A 26545-nucleotide genomic window follows, 5' to 3' on the forward strand; every position below is an offset into this window, starting at 1 on the left:
CACCAAATTCAAATTATAACGAAAAAATTAAAACGAAGGAAAATTGAATTACCGTTACAGTAACGATCTAATTTGGATTAATTAATATTGCGTTAATATTAACAAATAAATTTGGTCCTCCACACAAATAATTTGGATTAATAAAATTAAATGGGAATGAGAGTGCTCGGATGAACAATGAAGAGAATCTACAGCTGGTGGAGAGTAATGCAGCACACAACATGGATCAAAACAGCTCCTCCACTCCAGCAGTTGTAAATGTAACTACTCTTGGGGCACAAATTCTGAAGAACATGAATCCAATGCAAGTTTTCACTGGAAATAGATCTCCAATTCCTATAATGCAACTTGACAAAGCAGAGTTTGATAACATTACTATTTACAACGTCGGACTCTACACATCTAACAAACATATTCCCTCCAACGATACAATCACTTTTTCAGAAGACTCAGTGCACCCAGCAAACATTCTACAGGATTAACCCTTGATGTCTTCTGCAGTATCCAAAAGCAGTTGGGCAGATCAGGCTGAAATATTTCTTCCATCTGAGCAGCAACAACTTTAGAAAATCGCAGCAGTAGACTTGGAGAGTTTTAAACAGTCACGTGACATTTCAAACAAGGCTTTGATCTCAGACCATGACCGTGTATTATTGGATGCTTTGGACAGTCCAAAACCTCACAAAAGTGCATTTTCATCTGGCTTAAAAACGACTACACAGAGCTAAAATTTTCAGTGGCAAAGAGACATGAACCATGTAGTGCAAAGAGATTGAAGAGGCATGAACCATTAAGGATGGTTATACAAGAAGAAGCTAATCAGAAACTTGAGGCCAACTTATGTGTTGCCATCTCCGATGAAGCAAAAGAAGATGAATTGATTGAATCTTGTCCGGAAGAGGCGGCTACAATTGGTGATTTCTCTCCTAAGCATAGTGAAAAAAAGAAGGTGAATCAAGAAATAACACTCAGGCGACTCCCAATGAGAGCTGCAAAGCAAAAAGGGGTTGCCACCTCCACATCTACGAGGTCCAATAGATCCGAGAAGAAATGAAGAATTTTGAAGATTATTTGAAGACAGTTAAAGAGAATTTTAAGGAAGTTCAAATTGAAGAACTCACAAGTTTGATAAATGAGGGGCGAGACTCTAATTTCTACATTGTTTTAGTTTATCATTTTCAAAGCATCATCACTAGTAATAGCGTCATAGAGTGTGTTATAAACTCTATGGCGATCATAGAGTACTTGGTACTTTCAAGTTCCTATTTTTTACATGCTTGCTAGAAGATGAGGCTTTTTCTTTGCCTCAATAGGATTAGTAAGGTAAGGTTTAGCCCGGTTTGTGTTGCCTTGGTCCTATGCCTTTGGAAAAATATCCACACGGCTATGAGATTATATGCCCTCGTGAGACTTTGTCGGCAGCTACACCATGAATCATCTACATGAGGCTGACATCATAAGGCAATGTGAGGCGCAGATGAGTGATTATATAGCCAAGGCATATGGTAACAATACCAGTGCTATTGTCCCCCTTATTTATACTTTTCCTAATTGTTGTAGGATTGCAAAAAAAAAAATTGGTCCAAAAAATTAATCAATCAATCGATCATGAATCCGAAGCCGAAGTCAAAGCCGAGCGACGACGACGACAGTGCGAGGCTTGCCTTCTACTCAACTCTTTAGCAGCTAGAAGAAGAACAATTGTATATATACTTATCAAAAGTCTTTTACTCATCCAATATGGGACAATGTCCCTTTGTCAAGAATGGAAAATCAAATTTTCATTTTTCCTCCATTTCCCATTCACCCTCTTTTAATCTCTAAGAGGCTTAAACCCAACAGTTCGTTTGTAAAACTATAAAGATGCTCAAGCTTACTTGTACAATATAACCACAGGGGGAGATAAATTTTTTGTCGTTCCCTATGAATCACGGGAAATACCTATTGGATCATCCTTAATTGGTTCTCGGATTTGATCTAATAACTGGAAAATACAAAATTGCTTATTATTTTTGTGAAAATCAACAACAATGATTATCGAATAATTAAGACTAGAATTCTAACTCTAGGAACCGATTCCTCCTGGAGAAAAATCCATATGTCATCTAATTGTTTACTTATGCCTAATAGATGTATTTTCCTCAATGGGGTTCTTTATTCGACTCATGCACTCAATTATATCTCATACTTAAGCTTGAGAAAGGAGAAATTTGGGAGACTTTTATTCCCCGAAAATAGTCGTTTCGCTGTTTGTTAATAGGTATACAATTGATGTTTCTATTACCAAATTAATCTTGTAAATATTACATTAGATTGTCTATATTTATTAGTCTAGTAAGTTCATCACCTTTGGATTTTGCTACTTTTAAAAGTTTTAATTTTGGCGGAGTATTGAATATCACTAAATATTCCTCTGTTTCAATCTTGATTTAATTATGCTTGGGTTTTATTTCAATCAAATATTTCTTGTTCTCCCTCTAAAACAAAACATCACATCTCATTCCATCAATTTCTATATGTAACAAAAAGGAAAGAAAATCAAAACAAAAACTAAATATCCTGCTTTCCCTTTTTAGTGTGTAATTTGAAAAATGAAAACAGTTTACTTTATTCCCCTTCTGCACAGTAATAACAACAAATCCAGTGGAATCTCACAAGTAGAGTTTGGGGAGGGTAATGTGTACGCATGCCTTACTTTTACCTTATAAATGTGGAGAGGTTATTTTTGATAAGACATCGGCTCGAGAACAGTAAAAGGAAGCAATAACCAATTAATAACAACAAGGTAAAAGGCGATGGAAGAAAATGGCAAAACATGTAATAACCAAGATCAAGGAATACTAGAATACAACACTAGTACCAACTACTGGTAATAGTGACACGCCATGTAATAACAAGGAACTGAGAATATGAAAATACAAGACTAGTGATAATATCACTAGTAGGACAAGGAAAAACTTTCAACTACCTATCAACCTACAACCGTAGTTCTGGACCTCAACATTTTTCTGTCAAGGGAAATGCCTTCGATAAGATGAAGTAGTGTCATATCCTACCTAATATCACTGGTAGTACTTCTAAGGCCTCCCTCTACCCCACCTCTGACACACCACTATCAACCTCTCACATCTCCTGGTCGGGGCATCGATGCCTCTCCTCTTCACATGCCCGAATCATCTCATCTTCGATTCCTGCAACTTGTCTTCCACATGAGTCATGCTCAACTTGTCCCTAATAACTTCATTCCTGGTCTTGTCTTTCTTGGTATGAGAACACATCTATCTTAACATTCTCATTTCCACTACTCTCATCCTTTAGACATGAGATTTCTTGACTGGCCAACACCTCGGCCCTATACAACATAGTCGGTCTAAATACCACTCTATAAAACTCACCCTTAAATCTTTGTGACACATTTCTATCGCACAAAACACCAGATGTGAGCCTCTATTATATCCACTATTTTAATATGATTTGTAATATTCTCGTCAATTTTCCCGTTACCTTGTATTGTAGACCCAAAGTATTTGAAATTATCCTTCTTGGGGATGACTTATGTTCCATTGGGAATATTCATGCCAGTTTACTAGCTTAATAACCTCGGTCCAGAGTCTTCATTAGGAGTACCTAGCAATCTGAAAATGTAAAGCAGTTGTTGCAGCTCAGATTCTCCTTGTTTTGTGACTAGTTCAGCAAAGATACAACCAACATATCTGCACTTTGTTTAAAAAAGAATGAGATTGCTATTGTCTCTACCGGTAAGGCAAAAATATATAACCAGTTAACTTTAATTAGAGAAATATTCATAACTGAGCCTTACGAAGGACATACTATCCAGGGAAATGAAGGAAACTGAAATAGCAATAGAGGAATGATTAAATAGTTTACTTTGTATACTGGAAAAAGTAAGAAAAATTAACTTGTATAATAGCTTATCCTATCGCTTAAACAAAAAATAGTCGGCAAACATACCATATATGTGTAATTCATATATCACATGTGTATATGTTAATAAACTGTATTTGTAAAAATAATTCTGGAAAAGATAAAATAACGTAAAACAGAAATGTAAAAGAAATAGAATTTAATCTGAGCCCACTGAATTCACAGTGTTTCTTTAAGGAACTTAATCTCCTCCTAACCCGATGTTGTGGATTATTTCCTTCCAGGATAGAACGAATTACACACTGGTATAGCGGTACTTCAAACCCAGTGTTTCAGCAAACACAATGATCGATAGCAAATCACACTTACTGTTGCTTCTTTTTTTTTGAAGATAAAATAATGCAGAAGAAAGGAGGAGAATTCAGAATTTCGTATCGAAAATTTGAGAAAATGGACTGCTATTTATAGCCAACATGTTGAGTTCAAAATGAAGAGGTGCAATCCTTCAGATGTCAGTTATGATTGTTCACATAAAACGTCCATAACGTAAATGCCCATTTACGCAAATTAAAACGGGCAGAGGAAACTTTATTTTCCGTTACAAAAAAAGGACAGGCAGAGGAAACTTTATTTTCTGTTACAAAAAATGGATAATTTGGATTTAATATTAATTTTCTGTTTATAAAACGGATATTTAATAATATTACGTTAATATTTACTATTAAAAAATAAATTTGGTCCAAAATATTAATCAATTAATCGATCATTTGACCAAATCCAAATCCAAATCCAAATCTGAAATCGAAGCCGAAGCCGAGCGAGCGACAACGATGATTGTGCGAGGCTTGCCTTCTTCTTAACTCTTTAAGAGCTAAAAGAAAAGCAATTGTATATTTCATTTGGGACAATATCCCTTTGTCAAGGAGGAAAACTCAAATATTTTATTTTTCCTCCATTTTCCATTCACCCTCTTTTAAACTAAAATAGCTTAAAAACCCCAACAACCCCCCACATGAATGGGGAATGGCTATATCACGAAAATATACATGAAAAATTGTGTGATTCGCAAGTAAGGATTTATCGCATCTGGATAATTAGGTTTCCCTTTGAACTTTCCGTAGTGAACTTATGTGGGATATACTCGGTCAATCGGTAGATTTGATATCTTTGAACCATCGAACTTTGGCATAAAGTCATACAATAAACCCTTAACCGTCTTTGGTTCTCATTGCTATGTTCGTTTCAGCCATGAACACCGTCTGGTTTCATAAATGCGTAGAGAACTAGCCTTACAAAATCCTCCTTGAAGCGGCTAACACTTCACACTTACATAGGTGATTTCTAAACGTGCAATCCCGTAGATACACTATTTGATATACCCCGTCTCAAATTTAGAAATCATTAAAAAGCCTTAATGTTTTATCATTGGTACTGAACATTCTACCATCACGAAATGGACCAAAATTTTAGTTGACAATGTTGAACCGTCATTAATGACTTTGTTTGATCCCCTTGAACCTAGATCGTAGGATCTCCAGTCTTCTAGGTAGAGTTACCGCCACAATGACTTGTCATCGGCCATAGTATCATTTCCCTTGATGATTTCTCAACTACCTCTCTGGTTAGGCCTTTTGTAAGTAGACCAGACACATTATCACTTGACTTTACGTAGTCAATCGTGATAATTCCTCTAGAGAGTAACTGCCCAACGATTTTATGTCTTCGTCATATATGACGAGATTTACCATTATACATAACGCTCTCAGCCCTTCCAATTGTCGTTTGACTATGGCAATGTATGCATATTGGTGCCAACGGTTTGGGCCAAAATGGAATGTCTTCAAAGATATTCCGGATCCATTCAGCTTCTTCACTGGCTTTATCTAAGGTTATGAACTCAGCCTCCATTGTAGAGCGGGCAATACAAGTTTGTTTGGACTGGTGATCCAATTTGCATCACCGTATCCATCAATCACCGCAAGATATTTATTGTAGTACAAAGAAAAGTCCTGGATATGTTCTAAATATCCCAATACTCGTTTTATTGTCATCCAATGAGATCGACCTGGATTACTCATGTATCGACTCAATTTACTTATAGCACAAGCTATATCTGGTCTTGTACAATTCATGATATACATTAAACATCCCAACACACGAGCATAATCCAATTGTATATGCTTTGGCCTTTGTTCTTTGCTAGTGCAAGATTCACGTCAATTGGAGTCTTTGCAACTTTAAAATCTAAGTGCTTGAATTTTTCAAGTATTGTCTTAATATAATGAGATTGTGACAATTCCAGACCTTGATGAATCTTATGGATCTTAATACCCAAAATTAAATCAGCAACTCCCTTCATATCAAACTTGCTAGTTAACATACGCTTAGTCGCATTTATGTTGGAAATGTCATTACTCATTATCAACGTATCATCCACATATAAGCAAACAATGACGATGTGATTTAGAATATTTTTAATGTATACACATTTATCACATTCATTTATCTTAAAACCATTTGACAACATTGTTTGGTCAAACTTCGCATGCCATTGTTTGGGTGCTTGTTTTAGTCCATAAAAGAACTTAACAAGTCTACATACCTTCTTTTCTTTACCTGGAACCAAAAACCCTTCAGGTTGTTTGATGTAGATTTCTTCCTCCAAATATCCATTTAAGAAGGTCTTCTTAACGTCCATTTGATGAATTTCAAAACCATAAACTGCGGCTAATGCTACTAACATTTTATGGACGTAATTCTTGTAACTAGAGGGTATGTATCAAAATAATAAAAACCTTCTCGTTGTATATATCCTTTGACCACAAGTCTTACCTTATATTTATCACTAGTGCCATCATCTTTTATTTTCCTCTTAAAAATCCATTTAAAACCCAACGATTTATTTCCAGGAGGAAGATCAACCAATTCCCATGTGTTGTTGTTTAATATGGATTCTATTTCACTATTGACTGCCTCTTTACAAAATAATAATTCCGAAGAAGACATAACTTCTTTAAATATTCGAGGCTCATTTTCCAATGAAGTAGACGTTCTTTGACGTTTACCACGTCTTGGATCCTCCTGATTAAATGTACTTTCTTTTATTTCTTCCCGAGGTCATTTAGATCCTTCACCAATCGACTCATATTCCTTTTTATATGGATATATATTTTCAAAAAACTCAATATTATCTGATTCTATAACCGTATTATTATGAATGTCGCGATTTTTTAATTTATAAACTAGAAATCGATATGCTTTACTATTGGTAGCATATCTGATTCTGTAACCGTATTATTATGAATGTCGGGATTTTTTGATTTATGAACTAGAAATCGATATGCTTTACTATTGGTCGCATATCCTATGAAAACACAATCGATGGTTTTCGGTCCTATTTTTACCCTTTTGGGTTTAGGAACTTGCTCTTTTGCCAAACCCCCCACACTTTGAAATAATTCAAGTTGGGCTTCCTTCCTTTCTATTTTTCATATGGAATCGATTGTGTTTTGTTATTGGGTACTCGATTTAGTATCCGGTAAGCCGTAAGAATGGTTTATCCCCACAAGTTCTGTGGCAAACCAGAACTTATCAACAATGCGTTCATTATCACTTTTAATGAACAATTCTTTCTTTCCGCAATTCCATTGGATTAGGGCATGTAAGGGCCGTTATTTAATGAATAATTCTATATTCTACACATATTTCTTCAAAAGGAGATTCATATTCACCACCCCTATCACTTCTTACCATTTTGATTTTCTTGTTAAGTTGCGCTTCAACTTCATTTTTGTATTGCTTGAATATGTCTATTGCTTCATCTTTACTACTAAGTAAGTAAACATAGCACTATCGAGTACTGTCATCAATAAAAGCTATGAAATACTTCTTTCCACCGCGAGATGGTATTGACTTCATGTCGCAAATATCTGTGTGAATTAAGTCTAAAAGATTTCAATTCCTCTCAACTAACTTATAAGGATATTTAACATACTTAGATTCCACACATATTTGGCATTTTGATTTGTCGCATTCAAACATAATCAAAACTTTCAAATTATTCATTTTTCGCAAGGTTTTATAATTGACATGTCCCAAACGTATATGCCATAAATCATTTGACTCAAGTAAGTAAGAAGAAGCTGAAATTTTATTATTGTCAACAATCATAACATTCAGCTTAAAAAGACCCTCATTAAGGTAACATTTTCCTAAGTACATCTCGTTCTTACTTGTTACAACTTTGTCTGAAACAAAAATACACTTAAACTCATTCTTGACGAGAAGTCCAGCATAGACTAAGTTCTTCCTGATCTCGGAAACTTGAAAGACGTTGTTCAGAGTCACCACCTTGCCAGAAGTCATTTTCAGAAATATCTTGCCACATCCTTCAATTTTGGCTGTTGCAGAATTTCCCATAGAAAGCGTCTTTTCGGGTCCAACTGGAGCATATATAGCAAACGCTTCTCTAACAGCACAAACATGACGAGTGTCTCCAGAATCAATCCACCACTCCTTATAATTTCCCATTAGGTTGCATTCAGAAAGCATATCACATAAGACATCAATATCTTCGTGTTTTTCAACCATGTTTGCTTGATCCTTCTTCTCGTCTTTCCTTGGAGCACGACAATCTGCAGATTTGTGTCCAGCTTTCCCACAGTCATAGCAATTTCCGTTGAACCGCTTCTTGCTTGGGTTGCTTTTCAGTCCAGAAGCCTTCTTCCTCTTTCTATTATTTTGAGGATCATCCTTAACAATGTTTGCTCCCATTATTGTTGGGTTTCCACACCCTTTCTTTTCAGTAGCTTTGTTGTCATCTTTGATTCTCAACCAAACAATGAGATCTTCAAGCGACATCTCCTTGCATTTGTGTTTCAAGTAGTTTTTGAAGTCCTTCTACAAAGGAGGCAATCAATCATCGCTGCAACTTAGAATGCTTCACTGATGACAAGACCTTCAGTGAAAATTCTGTTAGTAAAAATAATATAATTAATACTTTTAACATCAGTATTAATTCAACTTATGTATTCACCAAGGAGATCGTGAATAATCACTTGCAATTCCTGGACTTGGGTAATAACAGACTTGTTAGCTACCATTTTGTAGTCCAAAAATTTAGCGACAACGAATTTCTTCAACCCAGCATCTTCAGTTTTGTATTTCCTTTCAAGAGCAATCCAAAGTTCCTTTGACGTCTCCATATTACTGTAGACGTTATACAAATTGTCCTCGAGTCCGCTAATAATATAATTCTTGCATAGAAAATCATAATGCTTCCATTTATTGTCTAGAGTTTCGTCTGGCAGAACAGGAACACTTTCCTTAATGAACTTCTGTAGACTTAAAGTCGTCAAGTAGAAGAATATCTTCTGATGCCACCTTTTGAAATCAGTTCCGGAAAATTTTCTGGATTTTTCTGCCAGTGCCACTGCTGGTGTTGTTCAGCTTGTCGATGCATTGGCAGTCACCATAGGAACAGTCTGGTTACCATTGTCATTCGTCATTTCTATAAAAGAATGACACAAACAAACGTTTAATAAACGGTAAAGTTTTTATATCTTCAAACCGAATAAAACTCGAGTAGAAAATCACGTAAATTTTAATCTCCAATGAAGTAGAAAATAGCCACGAAGGCTTTAATCTCCAAACCGGGAGTAAAAAACCACAAAGGTTTTAGTCTCCAGAACAGTGAGTATAACACAAATACAGAAAATATTAAGTTCCTTAAGCTTATTAATATCTGTATTTGTAAAAATAGTTTTGGAGAAGATAAAATAACGTATAAACATAAATGTAAAAGAAATAGAATTTAATCCAAGTCCACTGAAATTTAATCCTCTCCTAGTACCCGAGGTTGTGGATTATTTTCTCCCAGGATAGAACGAATTACACACTGGTGTAGCGGTACTTTAAACCCCAATGTTTCAGCGAACACAATGATCAGTAGCAAATCACACTTGCTATTATTTTTTTTTGTAGTTAAAACAATGCAGAAGAAAGGAGGAGAATTCAGAATTTCGTATCGAACATCTGAGAGAATGGACTGTTATTTATAGCCAACATGTTGAGTTCAAAATGAAGAGGTGCAACTCTTCAGGTGTCAGTTGTTATTGTTCACGTAAAACGGCCATAACGTAAATGGTCATTTACGCAAATAAAACGGGCAGAGGAAACTTTATTTTCTGTTACAGAAAATGGACAATTGCATTAATATTTACTATTAACAAATAAATTTGGTCCAAAAAATTAATTAATCAATCATTTGACCGAAACCGAAGCCGAGCGACGACGGCGCGAGGCTTGCCTTCTTCTTAACTCTTTAGGGGCTAAAAGAAAAACAATTGTATATCTACCCATCAAAAATCTTTTACTCCTCCAATATGGGACAATATCCCTTCGTCAAGGAGGAAAACTCAAATATTTTATTTTTCCTCCATTACTCGTTCACCATCTTTTAAGCTAAAATAGCTTTAAAACCCCAACAGTATATGCCGACCGATAAACAAGTACTAAGGAATGGACAATCTACTTAATTGTCGATGTTTTATCACACTAATTTGATTATTTCGAATCAACGAAAACGTAAAGAATTCAATGGAGCTTATTTGAATCTATACGAACTCTGCACAGAATCTCAATGATGAGCACCTAGAAAATATATTACTAAGTTGGTGAAGAGCAGGAGAAAATGCACATTTACAGGCAATATAATATTGACCAATAATTCTTTGACAAAATGTCAATAAATGAATTATAATAATAAATAAATAAAAACTATGATGCGCCTTATTTTAATCAGGTACGCGTCTCAACCAGAAATTCTTGAGACCAAAACAACATGAGAAAGATGGAGCAATTTTGTCATATATTCTGTTTATAAACATCTCAAGTGTCAAAACGGGCTAATTTTAAAAAGAAAAATATACTTCAATCTAAAATATATACTAGAATACAAATGTTGATGGACAATTTTCCATTTCTGGATGACCTAAAAATCATGAACAAAATTAAGCTATTTCAACTCTTGCTTTTAGCTTTTCTTTATTACATTACATTCCAATGGAATAATAATTTGAAAATTAATCATAAGAGCTAAAAATAATTATGGCAAGCAACTGTCACACACAAAAGAATAAAAATTGAATAAACAAGATAATTTATAACTATGCAAGTCAGGAAAAGAAAAAAGTAAAAGGACAGCACATTAAAGAAAAAAAATCATTATTGAGCCAAGTTTTCAATAGAATTATGGATTATTAAGCCAAGATTTCAATAGAATCGAGTCTAATAGCTTGTTTGGCCTAAGATTTTTCAAATTCAAAAGCATTTTTTTCAACAAAAAAAAGTACTATTTTTTTTCAAAGTTGAAGTGTTTGGTCAAGTTTTTAGAAGAAAAAAGTGCTTTTAAGTAGAAGTAGAAATAGTTTTGGAGAAGTAGAAAGTTGTATCTTCTCCCCAAAAATATTTTTTTGAAAAGCACTTTTGAGAAAAATACACATAGAAACACTTTTTACAAGTTTGGCCAAACACTAATTGCTTCTCAAAAGTATTTTTCAAATTAATTAGCCAAACACAAACTGCTTCTTATTAGAAGTACTTACGAGAAAAAGCACTTTTTTAAAAATTACTTCTCAAAATAAGCTGATTTTTTAAGGTAGGCAAAACATGCTATAAATGTCTAATAAATTTTGATGTGGCACAAATTCAATAGCCCGTTTGGAAACAAGAATTTTTTTACTTTTTTTTCTAAAAAAAATCAATTTTTTCGAAACTAGTTTTTGGCCATAAAATTTTCAGTCATATCACTCACAAAACTTTAAAAACAATCAATAATATTCATGTCCAGACACAACTCTAATTTTGAAATACCATCTTCACTTTAAAAAAATCAATTTTTTTGGAATTTTTACTTTTTTTGAAATTTTACAATTCATATGTCCAAATGCCCACCAATCAATCAGACAGAAATAAAATAAAATAAAATAAAATAAAAAAGAAGAAGAAGAAATAGAGAGTCACTTCTTTGAAGTGAAAAGAAAAAAAGTAAAACATACTGAGACAGCCAAGTGGCCAAGTAAAAGACAAAGTAGCTCATTGTACACCGCTAATTCATTCACGTAAAAAATAATTTACGATCGGTCCCTCAAATAGGTATAAATAACAAATTGAGTCTATGAGATTTCGCAGAGGTACAAACGGAGCTGAATTTTGCAGTAGCAGAAAGTGTTGAGCATGTGTGTGGGGAATCTTGACTAGTGGCCCCTTCTGTTTCCTCCATTCTGTTTTTTCCGCCATTAAAAGATTTGACAATACATCTCAACTCCCCCTTTTTAGCCCTTTCTAGGGTTCCTCTTTTTTCATTACCTCTGACCCCATTTTCTCTCTTTTTCTCTCCTCTTCATCAGACTCTGCTTCACTGTAAGTGCTTTCTTTTGTCTTTTTCAGTTATTCTTTATGATTTAAACTCTCAAATTCAATTCAATTTTACTGCTCTATTGATGATTTGGCAACATCTGGATACATGATTTCTGTGTTTCTTGTGTTTTCTGAAGAGAGATACGTTTTGATTTATTTTTTTTTTGTCAGAATTTCAATTTCAAGATTTGGGTTTTCCTTGAAAATTATAATTATGCTACTTTTTGTGCTAAAGGTTCATATAGCAGACACCAACTTTTTCAATTCAATTCAATTTTACTGCTTCATTAATGATTTGGTAACACCGGTTTGCTTCTTGTTTTGTGAAGTCTCATAGGTTTTGATTTTTAATTTTTGTAAGAGCTTTGATTTCAAGATTTGGGTTTTTCTCTGAAAGTATAATTAAGCTACTTTTGTGGTAAAGTTTTGAACTTTGTGCCTTGTTTTGTTGGATTTCTTTATGGGGTTTTGCCCTATTATTGAGTGGACTAGTTGTTGGCGTTTTTAGGTTGAATGAGGTATGTTATCTTTTAGGGCATCAGACTCGGCTTCAGTGTAAGTGCTTTTTGTCTTTTTCAGTTATTTTGATGATTTAAACTGATTAATTCAATTCAAGTTTACTGCTCTGTTAATGACTTGGAAACATATGGATACATGGCTTGTCTGCTTCTTGTTTTTGTGAAGAGTGATAGGTTTTGATGTTAAATTATTGTCAGAATTTCAATTCAAGATTTAGGTTTTCCTCAGAAAGTATAATTATGCTGCTTTTGTTGCTAAAGATTTCAACTTTATGTCTTGTTTTCTTGCATTTCATTTCTGAGGTTTTGCCCTATTATTGACCCGGACTTGTAGTTGAGATTTCTTAGTTTGAATGAGTAGAGGCGGATCCTGGATTTTGAATTTTATATGTTCGAGTACGGGGTTCTGTCACAACCTTGATATTGTTTCTACTTGTTTTGTAAATTTTTAAACACACATACATGGTTCGAGCCAATAACCTGAACTCTACATCCGCCCCTGTTTGAATGAGGTATGGAATCTGTGAAGAGGGTCTCTTAATTGCTAGTGCTTTGCTGCAGATTGTCACCTTGCTGGTTACTACTTTTGGGATTGCTATGATGGCTGACGGAGAGCTGGAATTTTCTAACCAAGAAATGTTATCAAGTTCGAATTTTGGTGAATTTAGTAGTTCCATGGACAGCTTTTTCAATGAGATTCTCAAGGATACGCATGCCTGCACTCACGCCCACACTTGCAACCCGCCTGGCCCTGATAATTCTCATACACACACTTGTTACCATGTTCACACCAAATTCGTGCCTCCCTCAGAGGAGGACGAGGATAAGAACCCCAGTGATGATACTGCAGAGTCTTCAGAGAAGAAAGGAAAGAAACGACCTGTGGGTAATAAGGAAGCCGTTCGCAAGTATCGTGAGAAAAAGAAAGCTCGGGCTGCTTCATTGGAGGATGAGGTTATCAGATTGAGGGCTATAAATCAGCAACTATTCAAGAGGCTGCAGGGTCAGGCTGTATTGGAAGCTGAGGTTGCTAGGCTCAAGTGCTTGCTTGTCGACATCCGAGGAAGGATTGAAGGGGAAATTGGATCATTTCCATACCAGAAGCCGATGAAGAGTGGCAATGTATATCAGAACGTAGTTAATCCTAATATTCCTGGATCATATGTGGTGAACTCTTGCAACCTACAATGTGATGATCAGGTTTATTGCCTCCATCCAGGTGCAGAAGTTAAAAGCTCAGACGGCACTGTATTAAATGGACAAGGCTTCAATAACTGTGAATTTGAGACTCTCCAATGCTTGGGTAATCAAACCTCTGGAATGGAGGAGGTTCCTTGTCCTATGGATAATGGCACACCTACTCCTACTGCCAACACTTCTGGTCGAAGCAAGAGAAAAGGTGAGTTGATGTCATTTCCTCTTAAAGTTAATATCATCTGAAAATTGGACTATCTTAAGTATTTTGTACCACCTTAACTGAGCTTAACTGAGCAAGTGAGCATTGTCCTTCAGCTCACATGAGCACGGTTACCATTTGGAACTAGGACTAATGTCTAATGTAACCTTATTTCACGAAAGGATGTCTTTATTGTGTACAATAACATCATCTAGTTGAGCCATTACATCGTCTAATCGAGCCATTACTTTTTTCCTACTATAACTAATATAATCCATTAATCAAATGAATATCTTCATTCTCGTGTTCATATAAAATGGACGGAACGTGTTTGTATATATAAATTGTTAGTATATTTTATCTGTTTATGTCTATAGGAATTTTATTTGTAATAATATGATTTGCAAGTAAATGAAATGGGTGACATTGTCTTAATATGATTTGCATACACTTACATGCTTAATATTACTTGCCAAGAGTTGAAAATAACAATTTTGACATTACCAAAACTGAATACTGGGCTTAAAATAATAAAAAGGGTGATTTTGTCCCTCCGTTTCAAAAAGTAAAATAGTTGTAATTATGCAAATTCTATCTTAAGATTCTGATACCATTTTCCCCAAAATTAAGAGTCGCTAAGAATTTCAATGTTTCCCCTCAAGTCCCGAGGAATTGTTTGTAATTAAATAGATGTGTACAAAAGAAAAAATGAGCTCCGCTGATACCTGCTAATGCGGAGTGAAGACAAGGAACGACTTCAAGAAAGTTTGGATCACAATACCATGGTGCAGAATCTGGTGCATTCTGAAAGAAAGGAATGAAAGATGGTTTGAAGATAAATTACAATCAATACATTTCTTTAGAGCAAACTATATGTATCTTTTAGCTTTTTGGTGTAAATTGGATGTAATAGATGATTTCAAAGGATATATGAATTTCGTCAGACATCAGCTCCCTTTGTTACAGAATAGGTCAAGAAAATTGTTAAAGGGAGTCTAATATTTGCTGGAAGTAAAGCATCTACTGGATGCCATGTAAGAAAGTTTTGGCTAACCGTGTCGCAAAAAGAAAGAAAAAATTGCTCACCTTGATTACCAAACATATTTATCTTGGACTGAAATTCTAAATAATGAAACATGAAGGGGTTTAAAAAGCAAAAGTTTGCAATGTATTGTGCCTTTTATGTAGCTTGTAAACTTTGTTAGTTCCTCAAATGCAAATGAGCTGAACAAGAAACAGTTTAATGTACTAGTGTAGAACGACAACTCTTTTTTTTTCTCAAAGCTGCCTGACTGTCCTCCTTTATGTTGATCTTTGCTTTGCTTTTTCAGGAGGCGCACGTACAACAACAGCAAGTTGATGAACTGTGTCAGAGAAGCATCTTTTGTTCTTGGGAATAAGTACGTTTTGTTATGTGCTCTCTCTTGGGATTTCTTCCCAACTTATCTATTTTGTTGAGTTCAGTTATAATCTCCTTCCGGCTGTTGAGTTGGTGGCCTAGTAGTTATTTATCAACAGTCATGTAAAGCAGAACAAATTGAACAAATATAGCTAGCAGAACTCATGAAGAGGATACCAAGAGTTTTGGTTTTCTGTGAAGATCTGGAAGCTTTTTATTCCTCAGTGTTGTATTTCTTCATTCTTTTTGATGAATATCACCTCTTGCTTATGGATCGTTGAATTGATAAGTTGTCGTTCCTAGATTATGTGAATTTGAAACCACTAAATTTGGAATAGATGGTGGCTTTGTTTATTGCTCGTGATTCTGCTTTTAAGAGTGAGTCAAGTTCAAACACTCTTGACAAATTATTGAAGTGCATTTGCTTGGTTCCTCAGTTCTCGTTCTCTTTGTTTTTACTTCTGGGACCACATGGTGTGTTAAGTAGTTTGAGCTTAAATACAAAAGATCTGTTACGCAACGCCTTCCTGATGTTCTTTGAAAGGGCAACGTAAGGCTAAGCAACCGATGTCAGTGCGGTTGTTGTCCGCCAATGAGGTCACCTCCGCACGCTAGACTAGATTGTCAGTGTCGTGCGGGAAAACCAATGTCACGAGCAATTGCGGAAGCTGTGAGAGAATTGGGTTTTGAATGATGATGATTTTATTGATGAATGAAATGCTGATTACAAAAGATGCGGTGTCGAGGGTGAGAGACACCCGTACATAAAATTGATTGCTGAAAATGTTTGATTGTTTGATCCCCCCTAATAATGCTTAAAAAAATAAACCAACATTACATGACTAGTCCTAATAAAGCTGTGGAAGCACACTGAATGAAAATGATGTAAACTAGCCTATAATTACAATGAATAGGACTTAGTTTATTACAATGTAGAACTAAGTCTGATGGCATCAACTTTGTCTTGCGGGTCATGGTCTGCGCGCGCGTTGCTGTGGGCGCGCGCGACATTTGCTGTGTTGGTCTGAGACTGGGCGCTGGTGCTTGGCATCAGGGTCTGTGCGCGAGGCGCTGCTGGAATGGGCCTGCAGTTGGGTGCTAGCGAGGCATCAGGATCTGCGCGTGCGGCATTGTCAGGGCGCGCGACGCTGTTGTCATTGGCCAGCCACTGGGCGCTGGCGAGAAGCATCAGTGGGGCGACAGAGGCGCATGCGCGCTTGTCACTTGGCGCAGCCAAGACCATGGGGCCGACCATGGAGCTAGGCATTGTGAGGCTTGCTAGGCCGCCATGGGGCGCGACCAAGGGGTCATGGGGCGTGTCTGGAAAGCAGCCCATGACATTCTCCCCCACCTGAGTTGGCGCCGTCCTCGGAGCCTTATGATGATGATGATGATGATGCTTCTGGTGGTTGTTGGATGGGAGGGATGCGCCCCTCTGTTCTGTGAGCTTGCTGTTGTAGCGAGGCAATGATTTCATGCGGCTAACATGGAAGACTGGATGGATCTTCCACCAGGATGGAGTTTTCACCTGGTATGTGGACTTCCCAATGCGTTTTTTGATGGGCAGGGGCCCGATGTATTTTTGTTGCAGGCGAGGGTCATGGGCCCTCTCTGCAAACAAGTATCGCTTTGGGATGCATAGCATTACTTTGTCCCCTGTTTGATGTTGGGCAAAGCAAAGATTTTGTTCGGTGAATCTTTTTGCCCGCTCTTGGGCTTTGACGAGATAGCTCCGCACTATCCCCATGTTGCGCTCCCATTCGCTCGAGAAGTTGGCAGCTCGAGGAGATTTCGGCATGGTTGATGCATTCACCATTTGCAGGAGAAGCGGTTGTTGTCCGTTAACAATTTCAAAAGGACTTTTGTTTATATGATGGCTCTTTTGAGAATTGAAACACATTTGAGTAGCATCCAAGAGCTTCACCCAATGCTTCTGTGATCCGGTTGCAAAGTTGCGGAGATATTCCTCCAGCATGTCATCGAACCGGTCTGTCTGGCCATCCGATGGTGGATGGATGTCTGAGTTGTGACTCAATGTTGACCCAAAGCACCTGAAGAGATGGGTCCAAAAGTTGCTAGTGAAGCGTGAGTCGCGCCTACTAACAATGTCTTTGGGTAGACCCCAATGTTTGACAATGTGCGAGAAGAAGAGTCGAGCTGTATCTTCTGCTGATGCGTTTTGCGAGGCTGCTATGAAGGTTGCATAGTTTGAAAACTGATCTATGACAACCATGATGGATGCAAGATTACCGACTTGGGGCAATCCCGTGATGAATCTGAGGGAAACACTTTCCCATGGTCTCTGAGGGACATGTAATGGCTGCAAGGGTCCCTTCTGTGATGAGTGATCCGACTTGTCCTTGTGGCATTACTGACAAGTCTTCACACGCTGAGGAGCGTCACCAGTCTTTTGAGGCCGATGACATGATGGTTGATTGTTGCTGCGAAGGGTAGTCGGAACCAGGGGTTCATGTTTGTTGACTACCTTCTCCAACTGCATGGCCGAGATGTTTTCAGCGGCCATCTTTATGGGAAAGCATGGTATGGTGTAGGGCTTGGCCCCGTTTTCTCCCATCATCAGGAGCATGTTGGCATATGGTATCTGTATGGTGTTGGTTTGCCTCATGAACTCCAAACCCACTATGATGTCGAAGTCATCTATGATTGCGATGCGCAGGTCGATGTTTCCTTTGTATGGGCCAAGTTTCACTGGGACATTTGTAGTTGTTCCACCCAATGTCTGGGGTGGTGAGTTGATAGCCTTGACGCGGCCTTTGCTCTTTTGCACAACAAGACCCAGGCGCTCTACTTGAGTTGAAGCCAAGTAGTTGTGGGTAGCACCCGTGTCTATCAATGTGTGAAGGGGCTTGCCGTTCACTTTCAATTCGACGAGCATCAGGGTCCTCGCTTGTTTAGGAAGCCTCTCGTCCATCTTTTCCTTCCCTTTCTTGGTGATTGGGACTGAGATTTTCTTAGGAGGACATGTACTGGTCCCCGCTAAGGCATGCGGGATAGAGCCAAAAATTGCATTGAAGGCGCCTACCTGGTCTTCTTCTGATGTGTCTGATTCATTTGACTCATCCTCGACAATTGGATGAGCATTGACCTTTATGTTTGGGCATTCATTGTTCCAATGTGCCCCGCCGCAATGACGGCATTCTGAGGGAGGTTTTCTCCCCTGATTGTTATTGATGGATGCAGCACTGTTGCTGCTGGAGGGAGAAGTCTTAGTTTTGGATGCACTCCGATCTCCCCCACTTTTGTTTGGGCCACCATTGCTGGGATGGTTCCCGTTGAATCCCCCTCGGACAGACGGTTGGGGCCTGTCGTTCTGAGTTCCCAAATGATAATCGCCAAGGCATTCTGCAGCTTGAATGACCTTGGGCAGGGTGTCTACCCGTTGTCTCTGCAGTTCCATACGGGCATGAGGTTTCAAACCTTCTATGAATGCGAAGAGTTTGTCTTTGTCCCCCATGTCGCGTATGTTTAGCATGAGTGCGGAGAATTCGTGCACGTACTCCCACACTGATCTGGTGTGGCGGAGCTCCCGTAGCTTTCTCCTTGCATTGTATTCCACATTTTCGGGGAAGAACTGCAGGCGTATGGTTGCCTTCAATTCATCCCATGTCTGGAAAGTATCTTCACCGGCCATGATGGCTTCGTATTTGACCCACCACCAAAGTTTGGCATCACCCTGAAGATACATGGCAGTCGTCGCTACCTTTTTGGATTCTTCCAAATGGCCCACGGCATCGAAGTATTGTTCGATGTCGAAGATGAAATTTTCCACTTCTTTAGCATCCCGGGATCCGTCGTATGGCTTTGGATCCGGTATCTTAAGCTTTTGTGGGATGGGGGTGAGGTTTGTTGCACCCCTGATGTGGTTGTCGCCTCCTCGAAGTAGGCTCTGTAGGGCAGCATTGACAACATTGAGCTTGCCTGTCAAGTCGTCTATGGTTTGCTGCATGGCAGTTAGTCTGTCTGCCTCTTGTTGCTGATGGGCTAAATCATCGACACGCTCCTGTTGGAGGTCCTCAAATTTGCCATGAATATTGGCAGTTTCAATGGCTGTCGTTTGTCGGTCATCCTCAGAGTCACGACTGATGTTTGCAATGTCATTTTCCGCCTGCCTCATTCGGCGGTCCAGGTCGTCCAACCTTTGCGCTAGGTTGTTGTTTTGATCAGGCACCGTATCCACGATGGATCGTAATCGGTCAACCGTCTCTTCTAGGGATGTTAGGCGCTCCCCATGATTCACCATGGTCAGAAATGGTGATGATGGCAAATGTGTTCCCTCGTCCGATGTCGAGCCTAGGCTCTGATACCAACTGTTACGCAACGCCTTCCTGATGTTCTTTGGAAGGGCAACGTAAGGCTAAGCAACCGATGTCAGTGCGGTTGTTGTCCGCCAATGAGGTCCCCTCCGCACGCTAGACTAGATTGTCAATGTCGTGCGCGAAAACCAATGTCACAAGCAATTGCGGAAGCTGTGAGAGAATTGGGTTTTGAATGATGATGATTTTATTGATGAATGAAATGCTGATTACAAAAGATGCAGTGTCGAGGGGGAGAGACACCAGTACAGAAAATTGATTGCTGAAAATGTTTGATTGTTTGATCCCCTTAATAATGCTTAAAAAAAATAAACCAACATTACATGACTAGTCCTAATAAAGCTGTGGAAGCACACTGAATGAAAATGATGTAAACTAGCCTATAATTACAATGAAAAGGACTTAGTTTATTACAATGTAGAACTAAGTCCGATGGTAGCAACTTTGTCTTGCGGGTCAGGGTCTGCGCGCGCATTGCTGTGGGCACGCGCGACACTTGTTGTGTTGGCCTGAGGCTGGGCGCAGGTGCTTGGCATCAGGGTCTGTGCGCGAGGCGCTGCTGGAATGGGCCTGCAGCTGGGCGCTGGCGAGGCATCAGGATCTGCGCGTGCGGCATTGTCAGGGCGCGCGGCGCTGTTGTCATTGGCCAGCCACTGAGCGCTGGCGAGAGGCATCGGTGGGGCGACAGAGGCGCATACGCGCTTGTCACTTGGCGCAGCCAAGACCACGGGGCCGACCATGGCGCTAGGCATTGTGAGGCTTGCTAGGCCGCCATGGGGCGCAACCAAGGGGTCATGGGGCGTGTCTGGAAAGCAGCCCATGACAGATCTCATGAAGTAGAAACCATAAGTGGTGAAATATGTAGTATTACATATGCTCCTAATGTGTGTACGGAGAGGGGAGTTCGGGAGAGGGGGTGTCTTATTAGGTGTCAAAAATCAAAGTCGGTGGGTCGTGGAGCGGTTGCTAGGTTAAGAACAAAATTTGAAATTGATGTTTCAACTTCATATTGGAAACAGTTTCTCTGCCCTTCCAGGGTAGGGATAAGGCTGTACTACGTACATCCTACCCTCCCCAGACCCCATTTGTGGGACTTGTTGTTGTAACTTCACATTATACACTAACAATTGAGGTTTTCAAGTGTGGTGCTATAGCTAATCATTGGTTGTGTGTTTAATTATTTTTTGCTCTGTTAGATCCATCATGGATAGTGAGGATTCATATAGTTGATGTAGACTTGCTTGGCATTGAGCCATTGTTGTCTAGGCGTAGTAATAGTTTCGTTAGACCATATTTGGAGAGCCAGCAGGCAAATTGGCTCCTTTCTATTGAAGTACATTAATATTGTGGCGTTTGGAGTTGGTAATACAATTACTGTGGAAGCTTAATATTTTAATTTTCCCTGGAAAGCTGGGCGAAGTATTGAGATTTAAGTTTGGTGCCTTTAACTTGTTCAAGTGTTGTATCAAATGGTGGACATGGCATCTGAATATAAGATTTTGCAAAGTAGAAGTTGGTGGGAGTGTTGTTACTTCTCATTCTCAATAGAGGGAAAAAAGAGTATTCAATACAAAGGGAAAATATATGGATTTCTCATGGAACAGGAATGATGGGGTCGAATTTTTGAGCATTTCCTGTATATAGAACTAGTATAATTATCGACGAGATTCTGCATAATACTGTTCGAAACCAATCTCCTATTACGTTGTTTGATAGACTTATTTGTTTTCTTCATAGATTTTATGGGACATTGAAATTTCGAATATAAGGAGATAAGAGGACATTCATGATATTAGGTTTGTTTATGTTTATTTGAACTTTGGTATAATAAAGTAACTATCGTAAACCACTTTATTCCCAAAACGACAGATATGGAGTCCACAACTGATCTACATTTTTGCCACCTTTTTTCCTTTTCTCTGTATTCTTCCACTCTCTTTAATTTTTCCATCTTTGGCGGAGATATCAGATTACCTCCTAGGTTGATGTCACCCAACTCTCCCAAAAAAAAAGAACCACAAAGATGCACTGTAAACTCTGAATCAAGACCAGTGTCTGGAATCGGGGCCAGGCCTTTTCTTTCCATAATTAACATGCAATGCCACATACTGTTCATAAATCTGCACCTAATTAACTTAATAGGCAATGCCAGACACAAGTAAATACCGGTGGCACTCTACTAGTTCATAAACTTGCAGGACAACTGCAATGGCCACACTAATGGAGGAGAATGCCACAAAAGTTAACATCCAGATTTAGGAGAACTTAGCAGTCGCCATTGTCATCGTCATCACGATAAATGCTCTCAGCCATCTGCCACACTTGGATAGTATTGTCTTCTGCAACACTTGAAATGACCCATGGCTCGTTCTTGTTCCATGAGAAGTCAGAAATCTTTGCTTTGTGACCACCATGAGAGAAGAGAAGTTCAGAGGGCCCATCTTCAGCTTCCCCTTCCAATTGCTCGTCACCAATCCTGAAGACATAAAACCAAATCAAATCAACTGTTATTCGAGTAGAATGTTAGGCAAGTAAACAAAGACAGTTTATAATAAGGTGCAGTTGAGTATTCTTGGGTTATTATCGTTATGTGTTGTGGGGCATTTCATGCATGAGGTACCTGTTAAGATCCCAGACCATCAACCTTCTATCACCAGCTGAAGATGCCAGTACGGTCTCATGATTAGGATCCCATTCTACCTGAAATACCTCATCCCTGCAAAAAATAAATATGGTTTAGTGAGAAAAGCTTTAGCATTTGCAGAAACAAAAGGTAGTGCAGTCATTCAATTTAGAATGCATGAGAATTAACAGAAGAGTCCGAATAGCAGCTGGGTAACGCCAAGGCCTGACAATCAAGAGTCTCCAGCTATTGGTGACAATACAGTTACACAGTCTGGAAAATTATTATAATTAACTAACATAGAGGTACAATGTCATCAAATAAACTTTTCTCAAGGCTGTAGCATGTAGGAAAGGAGGAATTAGCTGAGGAAGAGCATCAGCAGGGGTCAAAAGCAACAAAAGATTTGACCATTTTCCGTGTACAAGGGAAAAATTACTCAGCAAGGGCATAAAGTCAGCACCATTTCAATTTTCAAGTAACTTTAATGAATACGTCGTAGCTTTCATTGCTTTTGTTTCAAAAGGAGCTTAATTTGCTTGTTAGTGGATCCAAACATCAATAAGTCAATCAGCAGCAGAGACAAGCACCATAGAACTGTGCTTTCAATAGTTTCTATGCCATAAAGACAAGGGAGTGACTTCGCAGTTTGACTGCACTAAATTTGAAAACTCATATGTGAAGCTGAAGGACATACGTGTGACTACCAAACACGTGCAATGGAGTGCTCAGTTTTCGCATGTCAAACAGACCGACAGTACTATCTGATGATGCTGTAGCAAGAACCCACTCATTATACGAGTTGAAGGATAAATAATTCACCTGAAAAGTGGAAGAAAAAACAAGATCAGCAAGACTACATAACCGGGGAAAATGTGGAGAAAACATTGTTCAGACTGACCATGTTATTCACTTTCTGATCTCGCAATTAATTAATGGATGTGAATCAGATGACCAGTTTAACAACTCTTGAACAGATACAATAGAATCACTAATATGTCTTAAGAATTACCATAGTTAAAGGTGCCATTAGTTCCATTTGCCCAAAACATCTGAATTGCCCTGTCCAATTGTTCCAAATGAAGCTTTCTTAATTTAACAGATATTGTTCACATGCCCGAGAAGACTCCTTGACTAGTTTCGTAACATTGTACACGAATCTAGTTCAAAGTGTGTCTTCTGTACAGCAATGAGAGATGTTTCAGAGAACATGAGTCATGGACCACAATCCACTTTTTGTTCCTATTATGGTTTCTTCTGTTTCTTCATAACATCATGTTGGAAGCCTTGCTATAATGAGTACTTGAGGTACATTTAAGCATGACAGATAACCAAACATGAGATATGTTGAATTTCAACCTGTCTTGGTCTGCACTTAGAACCCCAATATAAAAGGCGGCCAGCAATATGTATTGTGCAGCCTTGAATGATGAATATTGAATCAGAATATGAGTACTTTCGGAAGTAGGGGTTGATTTTATATTAGCCAAATTCAGAGCTAAGCTTTCATAGATTAAAGAGAAAAGTATTCCACATCCAATTATATATTTGATACTAATAATGTCCTCTAAACAATGTCACTCCAGAAAAGTCACAGTCAACCCTCATTCACATGGTTGAAGACTCATTAAAGGAGAACATTCCCTGTTATATATTTGGTGGGAAAGTATAGTTGCAAGAATAATAATAGGTAAACAAGCAATTAGAATAACATAGTAAAGATCAATGTCAATAATACAGATCAAACAGTGTTAAGTACAATATTTAGCAGATAGAAACTAAAAGGTAAAGAGAAAAGACACTTGCCGCTTTCTCGTGCACTACAACAGAGTGTTGAGATTTGTTTGTCCTTAAGTCCCAAATGATCAGACGACAATCATCTCCAACAGAACCAAATAGGTTCTCGTTCTTTGGATGCCACGATACATCATCAACTACATCTGCATGTTCCTATACACAAAATAACATAATTAAAATCTCATCTGCCGCAGCAAGTACTTAGCCTCCAGAATTAACAAAAGTAACACAGTCGAATCAGCGCATAAGCAAAAGTAATGGGGTGAAAAACATAGATCAATCTACCTCATATGTATGATGGGCCAGAAGCACTTTATGTTGAGGCATTGCAGAAACATCCCACAAACATATCTTTCGATCATCCGAACCACTCAAAAGATAACCCTCTTTAAATGGGCTCCACGATAAGCCATAACCTTCTTTATCATGCCCTCTAAGTCGAACATCAGGGTCGCAAGATCCCCCTTCATGATCGAGTGGCTGTTTACCACTGTCAAAGACATAAACTTCAGCGCTACTGGTCTTTGCTGCAACTACAGCTGGCTTTTGTGGCATACATCTCCCCCTATTCACTTCTCCATCAACATGTATCTTTTGTACTATCTCTACCTGTAAACATTAAGGAAAAGACTTAACCACTTGTTTAAATGTGTTAACATTACAAAGATATTGCAACTAAAACTTCCTGTAATAAAACACTAATAGGCTCCTACACTGGGGCGGATGCAGTTAAGGACTTATGGGTAACTCGGATGTTAAGGACTTATATGGGTAACTCGGACTCTATATATGTGTTAAAGATCCCTAAATACGTCCAAATAATAGCTTTAGAATCCAGTAAATCAACTGGGTAGTGATAGAACCCCAAACTCGAAACCATAATATTCAAATCCTTAACCGCCTGTCCTCCTACGCATAAGCTCGTTCAGTCGGACAAAGCTTATTCATTTAGACATTTCACCAAACAGCTCAAAACAGTCCATATAAGCATTACAAAGAAGTATTTACACGCATCTTAAGAATATATTTTTAGCTACATACACCGGCTCGGAATATTTAATCTTAGGTGGACAGTGGACTTTTGTCGGAAATATCTATATTTAAACTAACATAACTTAATGTAAGTATTTAATCACTAACATACCTTAGGGATTTGAGGGTTACTGAGATTGTGTTCGATTCCTGAAGCAGGGTTACGGGGAAGATGGACGTTAGCGACCATGAGAAAATTGGGGAAATCATCGGAAGTGTGGGTCCCTAGAATGAGCTTGTGTGTTAAAAAGGAACCGTTGTCGACGGCAGGTGACGGAAGCCATTGAACGGTGAGAGAAGGCCATTCAAGGGCATGACAGATGACAAGGTCGTAAAGTAACGGCGTGTTCTTCTTCCAAACGGAGAATTCCTCTTCCACTTCTTCTTCGGTTCCTCCCGCCGCCTCCATTTCTGCTTCTGTCATTGATGAGAAATGAGGGTTTTGATTCCCGCCAAAAATGAAAACGGAGTCTGCGAAAGGTGGTTGGAGAATTATTACCGCTATAAATACTGATAATCTTACTTCAGTGGATCGCAGTGGGCTTGGGCCTATTGCCATAGTCCAAGGTCCATTGGTATATCTTCACTTGGGGTTAAGTTCTCAAATAACCTTGAAATGAGCTTGTCTTGAATTTTTAATGGTCTTTTTCACTTTTAGCCGGCGTCAGAAACTATTTAAATTTAATAGCCAAAAAAGCGTATAAAATTTGTATAATTTTTATATATAACATATATAATGTGTGATATATATATATATATATAGGCTATTATTTTGAGAGTGGCTATACAATATCATTTCCCCAATTTTTAACATTTAGGCAAGTCACCTAAACAATCGGCAAAACTTTAATGTTTAATAAGTTTTACCCCAACAAAACTTTTAATTTTTGACCTTGAAGGTTTGCCCATTGATCATGTGATATAGGAATGTATATGGAACGGGTTGGTTCGGTTTTTGTCAAAACCAAACCAAACCTACTATATCGATTTGGATTGGTTCGGTTTTGTCGGATTTTTGGGGTTTATCATTACTTAAATATTATTTCAATCTTACTTTGTTATTTTTTTTATATGTACATATATGTTTAGTAAAAATATAAAAAAATGACAAACATATTATCTATTAAAATATTCTTATGAGAG

At 38.2% G+C, this 26545-nt stretch overlaps 3 protein-coding genes across 4 annotated transcripts; 1 reads left to right on the forward strand and 2 right to left on the reverse strand.

The window, feature by feature from the left end:
- Nucleotides 1-3586: 3586 nt before the first annotated feature.
- LOC138878127 (uncharacterized) lies at nt 3587-9392 on the reverse strand. The gene is made up of 4 exons (XM_070157789.1): nt 9357-9392; nt 8943-9221; nt 8105-8784; nt 3587-3713 (listed from the first exon to the last, which is right to left on the reverse strand). Exons 1-4 carry the CDS (start codon nt 9390-9392, stop codon nt 3587-3589), a joined length of 1122 nt encoding a protein of 373 aa, XP_070013890.1.
- Nucleotides 9393-12071: 2679 nt separating this feature from the next.
- LOC104238836 (basic leucine zipper 23-like) lies at nt 12072-15970 on the forward strand. 2 transcript variants are annotated; one of them, XM_009793323.2, is made up of 4 exons: nt 12183-12306; nt 12812-12858; nt 13383-14220; nt 15549-15970. In XM_009793323.2, exons 3-4 carry the CDS (start codon nt 13419-13421, stop codon nt 15575-15577), a joined length of 831 nt encoding a protein of 276 aa, XP_009791625.1. In that variant the 5' UTR covers nt 12183-12306; nt 12812-12858; nt 13383-13418; the 3' UTR covers nt 15578-15970. The 2 variants fall into 2 exon arrangements, with proteins under 2 accessions (XP_009791619.1, XP_009791625.1); XM_009793317.2 differs by lacking the exon at nt 12812-12858 and having other exon boundaries at nt 12072-12306.
- Nucleotides 15971-21986: 6016 nt separating this feature from the next.
- On the reverse strand, nt 21987-25877 carry LOC104238848 (WD-40 repeat-containing protein MSI2-like). The gene is made up of 6 exons (XM_009793332.2): nt 25515-25877; nt 24656-24979; nt 24380-24523; nt 23271-23395; nt 22571-22666; nt 21987-22426 (listed from the first exon to the last, which is right to left on the reverse strand). The coding sequence occupies exons 1-6, from the start codon at nt 25824-25826 to the stop codon at nt 22216-22218; spliced, it is 1212 nt and encodes a 403-aa protein (XP_009791634.1). The 5' UTR covers nt 25827-25877; the 3' UTR covers nt 21987-22215.
- Nucleotides 25878-26545: the final 668 nt, after the last annotated feature.

Source organism: Nicotiana sylvestris, chromosome 1 (genome assembly GCF_000393655.2).
Source record: "Nicotiana sylvestris chromosome 1, ASM39365v2, whole genome shotgun sequence".
Classification (NCBI taxonomy): Eukaryota; Viridiplantae; Streptophyta; class Magnoliopsida; order Solanales; family Solanaceae; genus Nicotiana; species Nicotiana sylvestris.